Source organism: Diadema antillarum, unplaced genomic scaffold, assembly GCF_040938485.1.
Source record: "Diadema antillarum isolate AM-2024a unplaced genomic scaffold, OU_Dant_1.0 seq00000089_RagTag, whole genome shotgun sequence".
NCBI lineage: Eukaryota > Metazoa > Echinodermata > Echinoidea > Diadematoida > Diadematidae > Diadema > Diadema antillarum.
In genome coordinates, this window is record NW_027271179.1 from 1,759,131 (window position 1) to 1,782,896 (window position 23,766).

The following is a 23,766-nucleotide window of genomic DNA, read 5'->3' on the forward strand; positions in this document are numbered from 1 at the left end:
CATGAGACATGTTTACTGAAAATGTCATGTTACTCCGTAATGTCATTCTTGAGATATTGACGACACAAAATGTGGCAGAAAGAAAGAAGAATAAGAAAAAAGACAGATTTTGACAATCACAATAGGTGATACGCTAAAAGCGTATCACCTAAAAATCATTTTGAATGCATAAGCCTAAAGCGGCCTTCCCACATACAGGTATAATACGGCGGATGCGGGGCGGAACGTAATTTGGCGGATTGCTGGCGGATGCGACAGGAAAAATGCAGTGCACGGGTGAGTCGCCGGGTGTGCAGGATGTCCGCCTACTGCCCGGCGGTTGTCAGGCGGGTGATACGTAGTGGACCTGTCCTCAAGCCATAGTGCACTCGTCGGATCATACGTGGTATCTGCCAATCAGCCGGCGCTATCCGTCGCATGTACCTCATACCTGGTACACCCGTCACAGCCGTGAACCCATCCGTGACGTATCCCTGCACACCTGGCATGGAGCCGTGGTGGATCCGACTACTTCACACGCCATGTGTCTGCCACGGCTGTTCACGTATGCGCTGGATTAGCTGGCGGGTGTAGGCGTATGTCCGTCGGATGTCCACCGGCTGTGCTACGGGTGTGTCTTACCGGGAGCAGAGCTTACCGGGAGCAAAATTTTCGCGGCGTGGCCACGGCTTCGCTGTATCCGCCACGGCTACTAGGGATGCCCAGGGGTGTACTGGCGATCCTCAGGGATGTCTCCCGGATGAGCAGGGATGGGCATCCGCCGTCATAACGCCGTACTATACCTGTACTATGGGAAGGGGTTTTATGATTTTTCTTAGTAGGATTCGTAGCCAATATTATTCCAGTTGTTTAACTTCCAATGAAACGACATGTTTTAGTATTCCAGTTCATTTGATGATTTTACGTTTAAATATACTGGTAAATCTGCCATTTTTTACCTGTACCGTGCTTAGAGTTCATCTGGTGTGAATTTGCCCAGTTTGGTCTGTTTGATTGCTCCAAGGAGTCAGCTGGTATGCTATCTAGTGTGCCAGTCCATTACCTTGTTTTAAAAGTCGAATCAAATATTCAATATGCCATTTCTGTCCGGCCGATTCCAATTGATATCAAATACTATTTCTATAGAAATGACGGGAAAACATGCCATAAAATAGTCTTAACGTTGTTCAAAAAGTAAAAAACCAACAAACAAAGAAAACACATCTAACTTTTGACTTTTAGCCGTAAATGGTTGAATAATTGACCTACAACTTCCGCCATATTGTGATCATGAATGTAACGAGAAAAATGGTTGTATATTAACGTCTTTAAGACGTCATCAGTCTGCTATCTGGGAAGTCACTAATATACGTCGCAAAAACTGACGTAAATATTACGCCATAGATACGTCGCTAATATGACGTGATGAATATGTCGCGAAATTGACGTGAAATTTACGTCATAATTACATGGTTAAATATGACGTGATGAACACGTCACAAAACTGACGTGAATTATACGTCATAAATATGTCGCTGATATGACGTGATCCTAAATAGTCAAAACTGAAGTGAATTTTACGTCATATATACGTCGTTCATATGATGTGATAACTATGTCGCAAAACTGACGTGAAATTTACGTCGTAAATACGTCACTAGTATGACGTGATGAACACGTCAAAAAACTGACGTGAAATTTATGTCATAAACACATTGCTTATATGACGTGATGAACAGGTCACAAAACTGACATGAAATTTACGTCATGAATACATCGCTAAATGACGTGGTGAACACGTCACAAAACTGACGTGAAATTTACGTCATAAATATGTCGTTACCATGACGTGATATATACATCACAAAACTGACGTGAAATTCACGTCATAAATACATCGCTACTATGACGTGATGAACAAGTAACAAAACTGACGTGAAATTCACGTCATGAATACGTCGCTAAAATGACGTGATGAACACGTCAAAATACTGATGTGAAATTCACATGATAGCTAATATGACGTGATGAACACGTCACACAACTGACGTGAAACTTACATCATAAATACGTCGCTCTATGACGTGATAAATACGTCGCAAAACTGATGTGAAATTTATGTCATAAATACATCGCTTATATGACGTGATGAACACGTCACAAAACTGGCGTGAATAATACGTCATAAATATGTCGATAATATGACGTGATGAACATGTCACAAAACTGCATGACGTGAATTATTCATCATAAATATGTCGCTAATACGACGTGATAAATATTAGTCTTAGAACTGATGTGAAATTTACATCATAAATACGTCGCTAAAATGACGTGATGACTACGTCACAAAACTGACGTAAATTTTACGTCATTTAATGGTGTCAATGTGACGTGCGACCAGTTTTACCAGTTACGACCAATTTAAGACGTCTTATTGACGTCAGTCTGCTATCAGGGAGGGGGCCGCAGGAATATAATTTCGCTTCACTTTGCCGTGCATGTCCAGTCGGCACTGGCAGCAGCTAGCTCAGTGGCACTGTACTGCAGTCCAACCCCGGCTGCAGCCCCACTGTAAATGAAACAAAGCTAGCCACTTTCCTTACCTCTCTACGCTTCCTTTCCTCGGTTCTCTTTGAGGTCAATGCTCGAGATGTTTCTGTTTTATAACTCATATGAGCAAATATATGGTCGGGATTGCATCTGGCTTCAGGAGTTTTTTTCGGTATATAACCGAGGGCGACAGCCTGCCTGTCCATGTCAAAACATGCTTCTCAAATGGTCCTTGCATAGCCATAGCCGGACAACACGATATCAAGAATGCTTTAGTTTTTATGTTCGGCTTCGTTGTACCGAGATTTCTCAGCCATACAGCGCACCTTTCACGATCCTTTTGTGGGTCTGGGATGGAAAAAACTATTCTCCTGGGTAATTTTCTCTACGATTCGAGCAAAATACTGCTTGACACATTGGTATGATGAAAGATAGTGCGACCAGACGACGCTGAATGCGGTCACCCCTCTAGTGTAAATAGATGTGTAGAACCGTTTCTACGTACTAGTACAGTACATATGATACGAAAACATAAACAGCTAACTGCCTGCGCGGCGGCAATAGGGCTGCAGCTGCGCTGTGATAGACTGGAAACGCGCGAAGGGCAAACCGGGGTATCTACCGTAGATCCAGTACCATCCTGTGCGAATATACAATACACAATACATACACACACACACACACACACACGCACAGTACGTAAAAACAATGTCAAATACTAGTAGCCATCGCCTTCTTCATGCATCCGCGTAACTAGGGAGCGTACGCATAACGAGCAGAACATGGCTGGAAGAGTTGTGCCATCTGACTCTCCGCCAAGACTTGCTCATTAGCATATTCACCATGCAGATTCACACTCTTTAAACCAAAATTTACGAGCTTATTTGGTGATTCGAAAGTTTGTTTTTGGTGAAAGTAGTTTATTGGAGGTACCAACAACAACATATATTTTTTTTAAATTCGTGAGGACTGCCTCACTTTAAGATGTGAAAGAGGTCGATTATTCCATTATGAAATTATGTCCGGAATTGTAAAATGCGATTTTGCCCCATGCTAAATCTTTTTAGTCGAGGGGTTAAATTTTCCAAAAATCGGAGTGATTAGTGCAAATAATTTTGCAGAATCTGTTATTTTCAGGACTTACTTACAAGGGATTATATTTTCCAAAGCCCGCAGCGCTGAGGGAAAATATGATCACGAGGGAAAATATAACTCCCTGGCGTTCCAAAGATTGTTACATTCCACCCCCTACCAGTCAATATCTGTTATATTAGATGGCCTTGCTGACGCTGTGTGCGCGCTGTCGCGATTTTGTAGTTTTACAGTGGCGACTGGACTGTGTAGTTGCTAGTAGGCCTACTGTGTAGGCTCATGTCCTCTAACGACAATAGGCCCTACTAACGTTAACGTTAGGCTCAAGTCAAGTAACGACGCTTTAGGGCCCTATAGTTAAATTAGGCTCAGGTCTAAAAGATCAGCAGATGTTCTATCGTTAGGGTCTACTCACAAAACAAATCTAACTTTAGGCCTAACGTTATGGCCTACTGGGCAATTTTTATAATTTGACATTTGTTTCTACATGTAGGCCCTAGTAGCTAGGCTAACTGGTTATGTCTAAATTCTAATGTTTGTTAAATGTTATAGGGCCTACTAGATAGACTCTATTCTAACGTTAGTCCTAATTTAGATTTAACGTTAGGGAGTTCTAACGTAAGAATCTACACGGTCTAACGTTACGTAAGTCTAGCGTCTAAAACTCTAACTGTTAAGTCTAACATTAGAGTTAGTGTCTAGAAGTGCCTACATCACATGCGTCAAATTGGCTCCCCAGTCCAGTGGCTCCCGCAGTGCATCATCTTTTTCTAGGCTATAGGCCCTACTCTAACGTTGATTTTTAGTCAATTTGTCTTGTGCCAGGACCGGTATAGACATAGGCCTACCTTCTGTCATCAGGAATCTGCAGCAATTTCAAATCAGTCTTTTTTTTCCCTCTGTTGCACAGATGAACATTGTTGAAACACAGTGATTTGCAAACCAGTCTGCTCGGTGTCGTAGTCCTCCACTTGTGGTTTGTTCGATGTAACGTTAGGCCTCTGGATCTAACGTTAGTCTAACTCTAAAGTTACGTCAATACAAAGATGCATGAATTGCCCTCGTTCTAAGAACTGAACTGAACAAAATGTCTCTAGACTATTAACTCGCTCGTTTTAGGCCATGTTTAGTGGAGTTAGAATCCTTATCCTCCAAAATCTTATCGAGCTTGTCGTCGTTGATGATAGACAAAACGAGGTTCCATTTTGAAGTGTGAATCCAAACTTCGCGGGCCGAATGATACGTGCATACATAAACGGTACATTGGGTAGGGCCTACGGTCGGTACCTATGTTATTACACTGTACGTAACGTTTAGCTTCCCGAATTCCATCCAGGCAGGCCTAGCGCATGACGCTACTCCGCACCGCGCCGTGCCGTCTACTCTCTCACGTATCGTGTGTGTGTGTGTGTGTGGTGGGGGGGCGGGGGGTGAGTGGGAACAGATTACATCGATCCAGACTGCAGTTATCGATAGTAATCGTTTGCTCCTCCCAGTTACCGACGTGGTCCCACACCCTTATATTGGTGTAATTACTTGTATTTCAACCGTAAGAGGGCGACACACATGGAAAAAATATATTCATTTTACCAGTTGGTCAACATAACGAGCTGGGAAAAATATAAAATTTGCGATCCTTGTAAACAGCATCACGTGATGAGCTCTCGACCAATCACGTACCAGAAACTGTCTATAAAGCCATCTAGAATCCTAGTTTTCCTATGTGCCTCTACATTCTGCTCTACATGCTGTCAAGGCCCTACATGTATGGCACATTTGTATGTTAGCTTTCAAATCTAAAAAAAAATGCGAGTTGCAGTATAACTGGGCAAAGACATTGTGGTATTTCAGGTGTCAGAGATTAAATAAGAATGAAGCCCAAATACATATCTGGTACAATGAATTGGAAGGTCCAGGGAAATCGCACTATATAAAGGCCTTTGTAAACATTCAAATAACTGTAAATGTGTAATTCACCCCTATACTTTGGAAATCTCAGATTTGGGCAAAGAAATGAAAAATATTACCCAGATTTTGAAGATTTCATGCCAGTAATGCCCTGATAGTGTCCCCCAAAAAAATTAAATTGTAGGCGTGGCTTGTGACGCACCATTGTGATTTCACGTCGGGATTTCTTAGCCTGTCAGCTGTGTAGTAATGTTCTACAAATCGTGTGATCTTCTCAATACAGCGGTGGCGGAATGGTTGGGGGGGGGGGGAGGGGGGGCTCTGCCCCCACTTTTTTTTTTTTTTGCACAATAAGTAGGAATGCATAGGGTGTAGCCACTTTGGACCCCCCCCCCCCCACACACACACACACACACACACTTTTTTTACCCCGGAAGTGGCACCGGAAAAAAAAAATAGAATGTGGTTCAGGTTTTGCCAAATTTTACAAGATGTAGTGCTCAGAGTAATTTGTTCTTTTTTTCTGTCAGCTGTTGAAACCTTGAAGTGGGATAAGGCCTTTTTTTTTGCTTGTTAGCTGATCTATGAAACCCGGATGTGGGGCAGCAGAAATTGCGCTGAAGGTCTTTTTTTTATGCCTATGCCACGAAGTGTCGCGGGAGGCATTATGTTTTCGGGTTGTCGGTCCTTCCGTCCATCCGTCCGTCCGTCCATCTGTAATCAATTTTGTGGACAGCGTAACTCAATGTAATGTGTAGTTGTAAGACACCTTTTCCTTAAGTGTTAAGAAATATGTTACCATGGCAACAGCAGTCTTTATGCAAATCGTACAAATCAAATGTGGATTGATCTAACTCCGTCAGTTTTTGAGCAACTTACCCCAAATTTGTGATTGCTATCATTTAAGTAGATGTGTAGACACCTTTTTCGTCAGTATCCTGTAATGCGTTGCCATGGCAATGGCAAATTTTCATAAAAATCACACAAAATGTTGCTTAGTTTCATTTCAAGCAGTTCTACTGACATTAAGCACATGTATGTACTGCGTAGTTGGCAAAGAGATTATACCACAAGAGGGCGTAGTCCAGTAGCGGAGGTACAACATTGTAGCTGCGCAAGGGAGCTGCCATTGTTCGGATCCTTATAGTTATTGAATAGTAGATGGCAGCATACTGTTAAATGCGCTCGACATTAATATTTGACGCAGTTAGCCTTGCGCCGTTTTAAATGTCACAGTGCTCAAGTAATCATTATGTTTAAATGTCATAATGTTGCTGATATTGTTGTATTTTATGATGTACAGTTTGTACGTGTAAGTGGGTATGTACTCGAAACAAACGCCATAATGTTGTTGTTGTTTTGGTTTTAATGGCGTGTATCACTCAAGATTGAGTATTTACGCCATAATGCTTCAACTACCTTCTAGTCTACACTCTAGTTCACATTGTTTATTTTGTGAATAACAAAAATAAATGGACTCTATGAAATGGTTCAAATGATGGATCATGGTAGAAATTGATATCTAAACAATCGACCACATTGCGTTTCTGAAAAATAAAATGTGTTGTGGAGAATATAAAATCACTCTCAGATATGATATGAGAAGATATGACTTGAACATATTATTAGATCCAGCTGCCTGGATGTTAGGGTGCACTCCCTCTTCAATTTTGGACGTCTCATTTGTACGCACGTGTATGGCGACTGCCTATTCTACATCAAATGAAATCTCTTTGGTAGTTGGGCAAAACATATTGTTTTATGAGTGTTTAGAAATCAATTGCCATGGCAATATCAATATCTTTTTTTTAATACAAATAATACCAAAATATGTGGATTGACCTAACTCCCTCAGTTTTAGAGCATTTGACATGTAATTTAGCACATGTGACTGCTACTGTATGCAGATGTGCAGACTTGTTGGACAATGTTGCCATGGTAACAGCAATTTTTTAAGGAAAATCATATTTGATACAAATATTTAGAATTTGGCTCATCCCCTCATTTTTTTTTAGCATTTGACTTGAAATTTGGCACATGTGTTACTGCTAAAAAGTAAAATGCGCAAACTATGAATTTCAGATGTGCATGATACATTCTTCAGCAATGCAGTTCGACAATGTGTTTCCACGGTAACAGTGTCTTTTCAATATAAAGCAATGGAATATTGTGGATTGAGCTTATTCCCTCAGTTTTTAAACATTTTACTTTAAATTTAGCATGTATGTGACCACTATGAAATGAAATTGTGCAAACTTCATCTTTTATTGTCACACAAATGTGTTGCCATGGTAATATTTTAGAAATCACAAAGATATTGTGGATTGTGCTAACTCCAAGTGTTTGAGCATTTGACATGAGATTTGGCACAAATGACCACTGTACATACAGTTTTAGATGAGCAACACACATCTTTTGCCAATGTTGAAAAATGCATTGTCATGGTAACCACATCGTTTATTCAGTGAAATAAAAAACAAAACAAAACATTATATTGAGGAATGAGCTGACTCAGGTTTGGGTTGTTGGTGGGGGTATTAATCACATTCCAGTGATAGTTCTAGTTATTTTTAGACATTAATGATGGACAGTGGAAGTGTTTCAGCCAGAATTTGTCCTGATAAGCAGTTTATGGTTCCGATTAAGCAGTGGAAATAACGTGAAAAATTTGGTGCATCAAGTTTTGTTGCACTTATTAAGCACTTCCTGATTAATGGGTGAGCACTGTACTCACAAGCAAAAATGACTACAATGTATACTGTCCCTTTTGATAGGTAATACTGATTGCATGGTACCATGCGTTAGGTCAGCTCGACCAGATGCCATGCAAAGCACGGCGTCAGACCACCGGCCTCGTCACCAACAGCGCTAAACCACATCACAGAGTTCTACAAAACTAATGAAAATTAATTTATACATTCTATACTCACATACGTGTGTATGCTTAGACTATAGAATGGTACATAAGTCCATAGCGAGCTCTCGCAATAAGTCCATGGAGCAGAAAAATTGCAATTTCTAGCATAACCCCTGACCATTCAAAATCAATCAAAAATAATTCAAAATATCAGATTTGAACGATGCAGTTGTGCGCAAATGCATGATCAAATTCTGTGCGTGTGCCACAGAGAGTTCTGTGGCATGCGCTGCTTGAGTGTACCACGGCATGGTCGACAGCTTGACCTTTGAAAGTGCACCGATTATGCCGATTACGTTATTCAAATATGGCCATGCAAAGAAGTCTGATCTACCGTGTGCACACGCTGCATTAAATCTTTGTTTTCGATGAGTTGTGCGTTGTGTATGTATTATATCGATAACATCGGTCGGGCGGTCGGTACGTTGCAAAATCTTGTGGGTCGAACTCCTCTCTCATTTTTTGAGCAATTGACCCCAAATTTGGCATGTGTGACCGCTATCAAAGGTAGATGTGCAAGACACCTTTTTCGTTAGTATCGCATAATGCGTTGCCATGGAAACGGCATATTTTCGTAAAAACTTGTGGATCGAACTACTCTCTCTTTTTTTGAGCAATTATCCCCAAATTTAGCATGTGTGACTGCTATCAAAGGGAGATGTGCAAGACACCTTTTTCGTTAGTATTGCATAATGAGTTGCCATGGCAACGGCAAATTTTTTAAAAATCTAGCAAAATCTGGATCAAACTCCTCTCTCATTTTTTGAGCAATTGACCCCAAATTTGGCATGTGTGACTGCTATCAAAGGTAGATGTGCAAGACACCTTTTTCATTAGTATCGCATAATGCGTTGCCATGGCAACGGCATATTTTCATAAAAACTTGTGGATCGAACAACTTTCTCATTTTTGAGCAATCAACTTCAAATTTGGCATGTGTGACCGCTATCACAGGCAGATGTGCAAGAGACCTTTTTTGTGAGTATTTCATAATGCGTTGCCATGGCAATGGAAGATTTTCATATAAATCTTACAAAATGTTGTGGATTGCTCTAATCTCTTAGTTTTGTAGCAATTCAGTTTGAATTTGGGATATACGATCAATGTAATGTATATTTGTGCAAAACACATAATGTGTGTGGTGATGAATCTGTTGCCATGGCAACAGAATTTTTTTTTACCAATCATACAAAAATGTGTGGATTAGCCTAACTCCTTCAGTTTTCAAGCATTTGGCTTAAAAATTGGCACATGTGACCACTATTGTATGTAGATGTGCATACTTACTCTTTCGTCATTTTTTATCTATGTGTTGCCATGGTAACAGCATAGTTTGAATGAAAGTCATATGAAAATATTGTGGATTCAGTTAACTCCCTCAGTCTTAGAGCATTTGACTTGAAATTTGGCACACATGACCACTGTAGTATATAGATGTGCAAACTTAATCTTTCGTCAGTGATGAACAATGCGTTGCCATGGTAACAGTTTTTTTTTAACCAAAAAACATACAAAAATATTGTGGATTCAGCTAACTTTCTTTAGTCTTTTAAGCGTTTAGCTAGAATTTGGCACACATTACCACTGTGGTACGTAGATGTGCAAAGGTAATCTTTCGTCAGTGGTGATCAATGCGTTGCCATGGTAATGGCATATTTTGAATGAAAATCATACAAAAATATCGTGGATTCAGTTAAATCCCTCACTCTTTGAGCATTTGGCTTGAAATTTGGCACATGCAACCACTATAGCATATAGATGTGCAAACTTAAGCTTTTGTCAGTGGTGAACAATGGGTTGCCATGGTAACAGCAGCTTTTCACTAAAATGCATACAAAAATATTGTGAATTCAGGTAACTACCTCAGTCTTTGAGCATTGGGCTTGAAATTTGGCATATGTGACCACTATAGTACGTAGATGAGCATACATCTTTGGTCATTGTTGATCAATGTGTTGCCATGGTAACAGTATATTTTGAATGAAAATCATGCAAAAATATTTTGGATTCAGTTAACTCCCTCAGTCTTTGAGCATTTGGCTTAAAATTTGGCACAGGTGACCACTAAAGCATATAGATGTTCAAACTTAATCTGTCAATATTGTTGAACAATGCGTTGCCATGGTAACAACATTTTTTCACCAAAAAGCATGTGGATTCCGCCAACTCCCTCAGTCTTTGAGCATTTAGCTTGAAATTTGGCACACCTGACCACTATGGTATGTAGATGTGCAAACTTAACCTTTCGTCATTGTTGATCATTGTGTTGCCATGGTAACAGCATAGTTTGAATGAAAATAAATATAAAATATTGTGGATTCAGGTAACTCCCTCAGTCTTTTAGCATTTGGCTTGAAATTTGGCACATGCAACCATTGTAGTACAGAGATATGCAAACTTTGTATTTCATCATTGTTGAACAATGTGTTGCCATGGTAACAGTGCATTTTGAATGAAAATCATACAAACATTTCGATTAGATCCTAACTCTCTATGTTTAGAGCATTTTGGCTTCATATTTGGCACATGTTACCTCTACATTACCTAGATGTGCAAAAACTCTTTTGTCAGTGTTGAAATATGTTGCCATGGTAACAGTATATTTTAAATGAAAATGATACACTAATATTGTGAATTCAACTAAGCCCCTCATCCTGTTAGCATTTGGCTTGAAATTTGGCACATGTGATGGCTATGATATATAGTTGTGCAAAACTTCATTTTTTTCTTGATATCCAACATTGTGTTGCACCATGGTTCTACAATTTTTAATAAAAATCATAGAAATCTTCAGTTTATTTATCTTGCTCACTCCGTTTTTGAGCACTTGACTTGAGATGTGGGACATTTGACTAACAGTGAGCAATACATTTATTTACTGTTGGACAGTGCATTGCATTGGTAATTTTTTTTTCATTAAAAAGTTCAAAAAAAATCATGGTTGAGCTAATTTCCTCAGTTGTGGGTGGGGGTATATTAATCACAATGAGTGATAGTTCTAGTTTCAACAGAGGACGCATTGACCATAGCATCGGTTTCATTTGCTGAGCAGCAATATTAGTGTAGTGATATCAGTCACACAAGTGGCATTGGGAATATGCTCGGCACGAAAAAGAAAAAAATGGTTGAACTCCATCTATATTAAATATTCTATGTTAAACCTTGCTGAAACCACTTGTAGCACATACTGTGTACGCCAATATTTTCGCGTACAGATATTTTCGCGAATGGCGGTATCAGTGGCATTTTCGCGTGTTGTTAAATTCGCGATACTAGTAACGTTAGTAGTAGGGTCTACTGCCAAGCCTGAGAAACACGTTCAAACACTTGCCAACGTACTCGTAACGTTTTTCCATTTGCATTGTGACTTCCCAAACATGACAATAGAAAAGACACAGTAGAGGATTTATAAAATAAAACAATTACGGGAACTTGCAGTGAGACACTCACACACGGCATTCACAAGTACCTACCAAATGTTGCAACGAAATGTAGATGACAAATTTTCAGAGCTGCGCTAGTGAAAGTTTTACATGCATCCCTTGGCCTCACCCAACCACGTCGAGCCGGTGTTCGTTCGCGTAGGCAAACGTAGCACGTAACTGCGACCAGCAGCCCCGTACGCATAGCGTATAATGGGGCCGCGGACTGTAGGGGAATATCGAGGACAAATATCAACTTGAAATTGAAAAATTTTTCAATTTGAAGACATACTTGTAAAGATGAAGTATTGAAAACAAGGTTCGTGCAACGTTTGGTCCTGCCAATAGTCCCTTTCTGTTCGAATTGATGACTTCATGTGACTCGGTCCAGAGGAACCTGGGAGAGCTACACTGAATTGACGGCCAGCGCATACTCACACAGAAATCTGTAAATTTGTGTGCATGTGATGTGTGCACATGCGCTGGCCATCAATTCAGCATGGCTCTCAAGCTCTCTCAGGTTCCTCTCGACCGAGTCACATTAAGTCATCAATTCTAACAGAAAGGGACTATTGGCAGAACCAAACGTTGCACAAACCCTGTTGTCAATACTTAAACTTTACTGGTAAGTCTTCAAATTGAAGAAATTTTTTGATATCAAGTTGATATTTGTCCGCGATTCTACCCTGTCGTGATCCTAAATACTACAGTCCGCAGCCCCATAGCATACGTACTAGTAGGAGTGTGTGTACGTACTGGCCGGTGTAACAGCCGCGTTGGTCTGGCCAGCGTTGGATGCATTTTGTCATCGATTTGTACATAAGGTATGACGGGGTAATATTTTCGCGTGTTTTTAATTTCGCGACCAACCCGAAACTCGCGAAATTCGCGAAAATAACCGCGTATACAGTATTTTACAGCAGGAAACTGTCCGTAATATTGTGGCAACACTTTTTGGGTTTTCGGCACAGCAAATTCAGTCGCGCCCAATCAAAAGTGAGAAAAAAATTAGGACCAGGGATATTTCAAGGTGGGGGAGGTTACGCTTAAATGCAACAATTCTTCCTATTTTTTATTTTTTATTTATTTTTTCTTATGTAAGTGGTAGCACTGTGATTACAATCTAGATGGAAATGGAATGCATTTGATGATCATGACAGAATGGTGCAAGGCTTTGGGATTATATTTCAAATTTGTGAAGGTTATCTCTCCATTTGACACTTCAAATTGTGTGAAATTTGCAGGGAGGAACCTATTCACAAACTTAAAAATATCTATCACCAATATACTGTATGTATCCCATGACTTGATTAATGCATTAAAAGTGCATTGCAAAATAAATCTTTCAAGAATGCATGGTAAACAGTTTAATTTTTCAGAAATGAGATATATTGTGTATGTTCGAGGTATCAGTGGGTCCTATTACTAGTAGATGCAATGATACATGGAGAGTAGGGTAATTGTCTTCACCTCGTCTCAATATTGTCGAGAAATCTCATTGCATTGAGGCTGCCATATGAAACCTGCATAATGGGCAATTGGGCCATCGTATCATGTACAGTGTGCAGTCTAGATGCATGCAGGTACAGTAGTGTGTGCAGGAAAAGTGCTGCATACATTAGCACTCCACTGCTTTGCACAGGCAAAGGCATGTATGGTTCTATATTTGTGCGTTGCAGTGTGCAGCTCAATCCTATGACGTCAATACAAAAACAGCTTTCAGGGATAGGTACGATGAGAGAGAGAGAGAGAGAGAAAGAGAGAGAGAGAGAGAGATACTGGGAGAAAAGGGAGAATACTATGGTATGCATTGTAGAAGAAAAAAAAATCAATTCTAATTCTCTCTATTGACATGTGTGTAGGAGGGCTAGGCAGAGATAGTTTTTACATGGTTTTATTGTTACATGCTTGCATATCACCAAACACAAGAATATTTTGGTGTAAACATAATGTATAATACTGTACCTCCAAAATGCTGTGTGTGGCAGTTGACTTTTTTGAAGTGCAGATGATTTATCATGATCTGTGGCACATTATGTATTCTGTCTGCTTTAGAAATGTGAGATGCAGGGTCTCAAAATAAGCTGGATAGATCAAGTGTAATGCCTTAGAATACTGCTGTATACATTGTATGTATAGTGAATTCAATATCTGCTATTAGTCGTCGGTAGACTTTTGTGTTGGTGAGCACTAGCAAAGATAATCCAATTAATTGGGTACTGTAAGTTGATGTTAAGTGGATGCATTGATAATGTTGTTGGTGAACAATTAAATGTATAATTTTAGCTTTAAATGATTTGCAAGATATGAAAAAGTAAAGTACCACTGTACATTGTAAGTGCCTACTATTCCTTTATGATTTACTGAAGTATATCAGAATTCCATCTTCTCATGATTGCATACCAGAACTAGAGAAGCACTCTGAGAGCGCAGACCTCCGCCAAGCATGCAGCTCATTTCCACCACTGATCTTGTTCTTCCATAGAGATTTCAGTGATTTCTACCTGTAGATACGCACTTATAGCATTGTGTGCTGAAAGTCGCCCGATTTTCTGATATAGAAGCCTTTGTTAAGTCATAAACCCTCAGCTGCACGGCGCGCCTCGCCCTAGTAGAAACTAGAGCACGCACTTTAGTGCGCGCATGCAAACCTCAAATACACGCAGCCTGAACTCCCAAGTTCATTGACCCTACCTGCCAAAATATCAAAAATCCGTCACAAATTCCCCCAAAATTCTTGGATCACTACCAAAATTTATTAATCTGTTACTTGTATCATTCTAAACCTTTCCTGCAAGTTTCATCCAAATCCGTTAACCACTTTTTGAGTTATTTTGCACAAGGACAAACAAACACACAAACCAACTGTAACAAAAACATAACCTCCTCCCTTGGCGGAGATGATGAATGATAGTTTTATCCTATTTGCCATCAGTGGTAGTAGATGCAGGTGACAGACAATTTGCATCAGAATTATTTTGCCCATACTGTCAAGCTTGCAGTAAAATCGTGTGTATTTTTTCTCTCTCTCTTTTTTTGAGTGTCGCCATACATGTATGGACATTAGACCTGAATTCTCATGAAAGCTTGAGTTTGATTTGGTTTGTAAATTATGAAAGGTTGTTCCTGTCTCATATTCTGTCTCTTTCAATACAAGCAAGTGTGTGCAATATGCTGCTCGCCGTTTTTTTTTTTTTTTCATGTTTTTCTGATACTGGAATATACAGTTGAATTAAGTTGCATGATACAAGTTTGAGTGTCCTGGCTCATGCCAATTATTTTGTCTTTAGGTATCCATGTAGTTGCAAGGATGCTAAAAGTTCCTACACAGTAGAGCATTTTACAGAAGATTAACCAGGAGTACTGAGCGATGTTGTACAGTACACGTATGTTACACACTGGTGTACATTGTATATCACCTACAATGTTGTACACATGTGTACCGTATCTCATGTAAGTATTACAACATGTAGAGTGGCAACGATTAAATTTGGTTTACAGTCCATTTTAAACACCAATTTTAAATGTTTTTTTATTCTCAAATAGTGCTAACATTTTGTTAGACTACAAGCATTGCTCAACAGTGTCAATTCTTTTAATGTTCAACTTTAGAGAACTTGCTAGCGCATGTCACTCTGCAATGCTCTTGTGTAGTTCAACTGGGACAAGACAATGTTAAAGCCTACAAAATATATGAACTGAAATTAATGCACTCTGTTGACTCAGTAATTGCTGACTTTGCAAGTATTTGCATGCCAATTTACAGTTAGAAATGGTTTTGCAATAACGTTTAAACCACCAAATTTTTCAAAGCATAGATTAATCAGATAAGTAAGAAAGTGGACATTTTTGTGATGTGGAAAGTTTTGCGCATTTCATGCAACCAGAAGCTAGGGCAAAATTAAAAGCAGGCGAATATTTAATTGCATGCCATATGTTTGAGTAATTAATGTCCTGATTCCGCATAATTGAAAACATACAAAATTCATTTTATTCACGCTAGTGTGAAGGATTACTCACACCATTTTTACAGTAGGAGAGCAGTCGAAAATAGCCAAAGCAGAAAGTAGTTGTCACTTTTAAAAATTTACAGGGATACCATAAGGTACTGCATGCATGGTAGATTTTGCAGTGATTTTATCTCTTTGAATATTGATTGACTTCAGAAATTTGTGAAAATAAACACCACTGAAATATAACATGAAAAAAGTATTCTGTTCAATGCTAGATATTAGTTGTTAGTATTTGTAGCATTTAACAATTGATTCCCATAGCACAAATGTGTTGTATATTGTCTGAATGGTAAGTTAGTCATTAAAATTTCTTTTGAAAAGGGATGATACTTATTCTAATTCTGTTTGTATAGTTCTTGACTGAAAATTCAACAGTCACTTGCAAAATTGTCTAAAAAATTCCAATTTGCAAAATATTACCCTCACAAAAATAAATGGTGTACACAGTACTGTAGAATACTGTACATGAACATAGTGTATGACATTGATAAGTTTCTATAGATTGGGATATGTAGTTTCCAATTAATATCTTTAATCGGAAGAGCTCTTTTTGTCTTATGAATACTTGTTAACATTAGCATTTTTTTTTTTCCAAAAAGGATAATAGTTATTTCTCATTCTGTTTTTATGGTTCTTGACTGAGAATTCAACCACTCACAGAATTGTCTATAAACATATTCCAGTTTGTGAAATACATGTATAAGACAATGTACTCACAAAAACATATGGTGTAGACAGTACAGTAGACTATTATAAAATGAATGTACAGTACATTATACATGTGTACATATGTACACTTGTATGTACATGTACAGTACATTTGTATGCTTGTTATCAATCAAAATTTTTAATTGAAAAAGCTCTTTTGTGTTTTATCAATTATTGCTACAACAGATGTAAAGATGACAACAAAAGTAGTATGGATCACATTTCAAATGCATAAGGATTTTGTTTTGTGCAGTCTACAGTAACTGTGTATCCTACTGCATGTACATGTCAAGAACAGTTTGCAAACATTAATTGCTGTTTTTTGATATGCAAGCACACAGTATACACAGAATCTTAAATGAAAGGGTGGGGTAAACCATGAGATAGTGGCACACATGTAAAATGTTCACATCTAAACATGATGGTCCACACATTTTATATTCAACTGAGTGCCAGTGATGCCAGCTACAAGTATGGACATGAAAATGGTTATTGGAAAACAAATTGGCATCAAATGAGTACATTCTACATGGTAATACCAGTGAAAATACATCTAATAGGCCCACTGTAAAAGTGGAAATTTTCATGGTGTTGAAATGTTTTGTGTATTTCGCACAACCAGAAACTAGCAGGAAAATAAAAGCACATGAATATTTTTGCTTGCCATATATTCCAATAGTTGATGTCGTGATTCCCCTGAATTGAAACACAGGAAACTTTTCTTACCAGGCTGAGCACGAAAAATTAGTTGCGCAAAAGTATTCACTTTACAGTACTGAAGGAGCAACAGTTAAAACATTGCACAGTGTACATGAAGTAAAAAAAAATATATACCTGGTACTTATATATAAACTCTTGAATTGTATTGAATTTAATATACATAAATACAAGTATGTATATCTAAATGTATCTATCCATATATATATATATATATATATATATATATAATATATGGATAGATAGATTTAGATTTAGAGAGAGAGAGAGAGAGAGAGAGAGAGAGAGAGAGAAAATAATTTCCCCTTGTATGTACGGTGTCCAAACAGTATCTGGTGTCATCATTTGAAGTGTAACCATTGTTGATTTTCTATCACTTGCTCTTTACTTTATTTCTCTGTAGTCTCTATTCTGCAATAACAGTGTATAGGCCTATAGTGGTGTCATACAGTAGTGATCCAAAATACACACACATTTTTTTTTTTTTTTTAACCTGATGAGGTACATAAAGTATCATACCATTTCATATTTCATGCATACATATGTATATACATTATGTACATGAACTTCCCATATGATTTGAATATCCCCATAATGCATGTGCAAGAGAAACAGTGACAGCTGGTCTCTTAACATCAACTATTGATTTCCTTTCTCTGACTCAGTCCCTCCTGCTTGTAGCATTATACAAGCAGCATCCCCCCTGAAGCTGAATTGGAAGATTCTGTGACACTGCATCATTATCGACCACTTCTCGACCTCCCCTCTCCACCTATGTGTGCATGCCTAATTAATGAGATGATGGTGGAGATTACTAAATTATGCCCAAGCCTGAGTGTGTGAAGTACGACAAAGAGAAAATTTCACCCAGAGACTTTTAATAAACAGAGCAGAGTCAGAACAGATGTGAGTCTATCAGGTTCAGGCTCTCCTGTGATGAATTTTGTACAGCCATAACCACTGACAGTGAACTGCACGGATACATGCATGTAGCACAGAGCGGCAGATGATTGTTGTCTTACAGAGAGGTGTACATGCAATACGCTGGGAACCTGACAGTGGTTATCAAAAGACGTCATCCTTCACAGATGCCTCAGCCAGGAATTGCACGCACTATTACATGACGGCTGTCTGACTGAGCAATTTTTAGTGTGCTTCGCCACTGTTGAGAGTGAAACTGTATCCTAAAGGATTCCTTAGCACCTGTAGATGTCAGTCTGCAAAGAATTATTGCAACCTAACCTTCCATTTTTTCTCTGCTGAGATGGTTTCTGCAATGTGCCTAGTCTACGGGAGCAGATAGTGGTTATTTTAGCATCCTGGTGCAGCTGTGAGCAGTTACTGCGTGTACATGTATGTTTGACAAAGCGGTAGTGTGTAAACGTAGAAGGCATACTATTTGTACACGCATGCCATGAATATGGTGTACAGCCGTACATATACTGCATTTTGTCTCCCATTATACACTGTTGTGCTCAGATTGTTTCTAGTGCTGTAAACTTGTATATTTGATTACTTCATAGAATCTGTATTTATTTTATTGATAAATTTTAGTCTCATGACTACATTGTAATTGTGGATTTATTAAAGTGTTCCATCATTTTGAATGCTTTATAGTGTAGCAGATGGTCAGGGCAGCAGTGTTTGGAAATTTGAAAACATGCTCCTGTAGAGGATTCACATTGACTGCATAACTTTTTGTTCAAAATCCTTTACATTTATAACAGTTATCTTGTGACATTCTGCTACTGTAGCCAACAATATTTCAACAGCATGATGATGACTAAAATATGACTATTCAGATGCTAGTGTGGTTTGTGTATAATCTGTTATGTTGGGAGATGTGATGCCCACTTCCAGACTTTATTTTTGCATTTTTGGCAAGTTCACATTTCTTTCCTGTGTTATCAATGACTTTTGAGAAGTATGGTGGAGCATTTATTTTCTCTTTTCTGTGGCAGAAGTGTGTCATTCTCTGTGATATACACTGTGTCAAGCCAATGATTGTGTTGAAACAAATTCTTCAAGTTACACTGTATACAGATAGCAAGTGGTAGTGGTATTGGAGTCAATATTCTCATCAGCAAAATGTCCGAAACAAACCCTTCATTTTTTTTTTCATTTTTTTGTGTGAATTAAATTGTTTTTGTGACCCAAAGAGTTTTTAATGCCACAGTTTGGGTGGCACCATAAACTGGAAACTTAACCTGTTGACATATCACATCCACTTATATTTGGTGAGATTTTTCATTTTCTCTTCTGACTAACATATTGCTGCTTCACAAACAGAACACCATGGCTTTTTGTCCGATTTCTTTTAGCTGACAAGCAAAAAAAAAAAAGAAAAAGAAAAAAAATCCACTTTGGAACAACTTCAATGCAATCGGCGAACCACATAATTATTATCATTTTTTTTTTTTCTGGTACCACTTTAGGGGTAAAAAAAAAAAGGGAGAGGTCGTGGCCCAAAGTGGTTACACCCTATGTATTCCTATGTATTGTGAACAAAAAAGTTTGTAAAGAAATTAATCAAAAGCAAAGTTGTGTTTGATTTGTGATGGTCAATAAAATTGCCAACATTGTAGCAAAAAAAAAAAAAAAAGGCAAAGGTTTGTTCAGCAAAGCTTTATAGGATTGTGTTAAGTAAAAACAGTCGCTAAAACAATGCAGAATTTATATGCAGGTCAATTTTCATCAACTACACAAATGTAGTCTGTTGATGATAAGTTCCGTCTGTAATAGTCCCGAAGCGAACGATCAACCCCTCCCCCCCCCCCTTTGATCATCGTCTAGCAAAGTTAGCATTGGTATGGTATGCACATGTACGTATGCGTAGATACATGTAGCTAGCTGCAGCAAAGTGTTCATAGAGATATGATACGTGTAATGCTCTATGTAGGTGACTTTGCAATGAAAACCCTGCAAAATTGAAATACACTTTTTGATGTAGCAATTTATTTTTCTCTACAGCATAGTATTTGACTATTAAATTTAGTAGAGATCTCAGAATTCAGACACATAGGAAATAGTAAAAGTGTACCCTACAAACTGCAATGAATGCGATCATAAAAACTCCTTTGCTGACAAACTCAGAACTTCTTTTGATGATCTCATAGTCCTACTAACTGATTTCAACATCATATCACAGAATGTGTTTTTCAGGGACTGAAGTCAGCATAAACGTGATTTATTTTTCGAACAAGCAAATACTGTATATAATCAAGGTATCTTAGCCATTTTGATCTTGAAAGTAGTGTTCTGTAAAACGTCATTACTCAAGTATTTGATACATATTTGGATCTTTTATATACATACTTTTCAATACTAACAACCTGATCTACAGAGATGCGCTGTGGCTATTTGATGGGATTTATTGCGGCCAATTTCAGACTAGCCTTGTCCACCATGATTTAAATCTGAATAATGAATGAAAATCAAATGCAAGTCTCCTCATGCAACAGAACACAAAGATGAAATGCAATTTGTGGGCGATACTTGCATTTGATGTGAGTTTGCATTTGATCACAAGTCGAGTCTCTAGCAATGGGGCCCAGAAGTGGCTATCACCTCCAAATCAACGTAGCACCACCACCAATGATCCGGAAGTGCTTGCAGTCATTGTTAATCCCACAAACTCTTCAAATATTTTGTTGACAATATGGGCAACTCTGTAACCAGCAGTTTCACCTTTGATGCATCAGATTATAAGACAGTGCCCAGAAATCTGTGACAAAAGAGTGAGCCAATGATTTCACATGCATGTGCTCATTTTACTGATTCAAATTTCAGTATGCATCTTCAAATATTACTTCTTGATAAACTGATTGTTCAATCAGAATAAAGGAATGATAGCAAAGAAATACAATTCTTTTGATACCAGCATACATCATAATGAAGAAATATCCTGGGCAGATATGATGCAATATTTGGTACCCTGGGGTACCAAATGAAAATTCGCCATTTTGTTGAATTAATTATTTTTTTTTCAGCGCTGTACCCTGGCTTACCAAAAAATGTGTCAAAATATTTTTTAGTATTATTATGCACAAAAATGTTTTCTTATTTGTGATTATGCAACAATTAATGCATGTAACTGATAATTATTTTCTTGGGGATCAAACCTAGCGAGTCGTGAAACACGGTATCCCCGGACAGGCAGAATGGAGATGACTTCAATTTGTGAGAGACCTTGAGCTAATAATGTTAGTATTACTCCATCTGCTCTCTCCTTGTTCTTGCGCTGGGTTTCTGCGCTTGCACTTGCAGTGTTGTCACCACCTTGGGCCATTAAAAAAGCATCAAGAATTTCTGCGATCTTATCCTCGCCAAGCTTACCTACCACCCTTTCCCTGGCATTCTCTAGTTTACCTCTTCTATTGAGTTTCTTGTGTTTTTTGCGAGATTTGAGTAGGTCCTTGTATACGCTGCTAGCACGGCCATCACTGCACGCAGACGCCATGACTATGGCCGTTGCGCTGGCTCAATGCTAGCATTCGTGCTTATAATTACGTAGCGCAGTGTACGTGTAATAATCAATTGCAGACGAAGTTGCCAGTCTACTACCCCGTAAATTAATGAATACAAAATGAAATAAGAAAATCATTTTAATGAAATATTTTTAATGATAACATCAGAAATCCACGTAAATATTTTATTAATCTAAGAAATAAATTCCAATTATTTAATTTGAACCTTTTTCTTTCGCATTTCATCTCTTATTATCGACCATTCGCGCACGCGTAGAAGATTATAAAGATGGCAGCCCCCATGATCAAATTTTGAAGAAATACAGTTGATTTTGGGGTGAATTTTCTGGGCTTTCGGTGATTTTTTTTTTTCTGAAAATAAAAGTTACGGTAGATGATGTTTACAAAACGGTGTGGTGCTAGAAATTACTTCGAAAAACACCTATGGTGCTAGTTCATTGCGACGACTTTGCCGTATCCGAATTCGGAATCGGCGTATCTGAATTCGAATACGTATTATAAATAATGGGCATGAGAAAGCGCTATACAACGCGGTACCCCGGGTTACAACGGTACCCCGGTGTACGGCGTGCCGAATCATATATCCATGACCAATTTGTTAGTGTGACTACCATGCATCAGCACAGGTGGGATGTGAAGTTGGCTAATTGCTCCTTTAATTAAAGTCATTGTGTAATTGATATTACAAATTACCCGAACATTGTTAATTTGAGAGTTCGGATTTTAGCAAGGATGAACCACAGGGCTATGTATAATAGTTCATGTTCTTCCCTAATCATGAGGTGGAAAACATCTTGTTTTCAATCAGTGGCCTGTCAATTTGTGTTGGTTTATAGCCAGTGATATGTTTATGGACGTAATGTCTGTGATTTTTTTTCCCCTCACAGATATTGATGTATTGCTAACCAAGTCCATCCAACCTTAGAAGGAACGCTTACGTGTAACCATGGCAACCTCCTACCTGACTCGTCACCTGATGGAAGGGGCGGCACCGGACAGCGAAGTCGCACAGGCTGCAGAAGGCCAGGGTGGGTCGGCAGCTGCCAACCCCTCAGCTTCCCCTGCAGCTTCCCCTGCAGCTACAGGAGCTTCAGGAGGCGGTGGTGCAGGATCAAAGATTGCTGATATGGCAGGAAATGTCAAGGACAAGATTGGTGATCTTGTCTCGAAGATTCCTCGTGAGTACATCATGTTTGCTTCATATCTAATATGCAGACATGGATGAAAGAAAGTTTTTCAAACTTCCTTCAAGCCTTTATTCAGTAATGTTACCTGCTTGTACCATAGTCCATGTCATGTTATCTATAGTAGACAAGTGCAGCCTGATCTCACTAAAACCATTATAAATACATAATGTAGGAAAGTGAGGTCATGAAGCCAGTGATAAATTCATTATAAAAAGTACTTGTGCCAACAGCTGGCATAAATTGAAGAGTTTGTTCGCAAAAACCGATAAGTCCATATTTGCCAAATGGAGATATTTGCGATTAAAGGTCAAGAAAAATAAAGAGAATAATACGAAAATTTTTGCTTCTTTTGAACATAGCTTCAATAATGTACCTTTATATGTAGTGACCAATATATCATTTAAAAGGTATTATTTTGTACTTTATGACAGAAACGGTACTTCAAAATCTTCAAAAATGGACTAAATCGGTTTTTGCCAACAAACTCTTCAATTCTAGTCTTATGATAATATCTTGTTGCAGCCAGCTCAGTTTAACAGATGTGAAGAAACCATTCTAATTGTGCTTCAAATCATATTGTAAGATTGTCTCAATCCGTTGAGGACCAGTCCCGAGTACCCGAGTATACTTGGGCAAGTGTCTATGGGGAAATGCATGTTGTAGCAAAATCAGCCCATCCTCAATGGGTGAACAGCATGATATGAAAGCTTAGTACATGTACTGCAAACAGATAACATTCCTAGTCAGTAGTGATATATCGCAAACCAGTATATTGGCACATAC

General features: G+C 38.5%; 1 protein-coding gene across 3 annotated transcripts in view; it reads left to right on the plus strand.

The window, feature by feature from the left end:
- LOC139726553 (synaptotagmin-1-like) overlaps positions 1 to 23,766 on the plus strand; it is a 102,007-nt gene that overhangs the window by 13,931 nt on the left and 64,310 nt on the right. For 2 of the 3 annotated variants that reach the window (XM_071637542.1, XM_071637544.1), the window contains exon 2: positions 22,684 to 22,974. In XM_071637542.1, coding sequence (XP_071493643.1) covers positions 22,743 to 22,974 — 232 coding nt within the window. In that variant the 5' untranslated portion in view covers positions 22,684 to 22,742. Of the gene's footprint in view, positions 1 to 17,921; positions 18,663 to 22,683; positions 22,975 to 23,766 lie in introns of those variants that run through there. The other variant, XM_071637543.1, reaches the window with a different exon arrangement.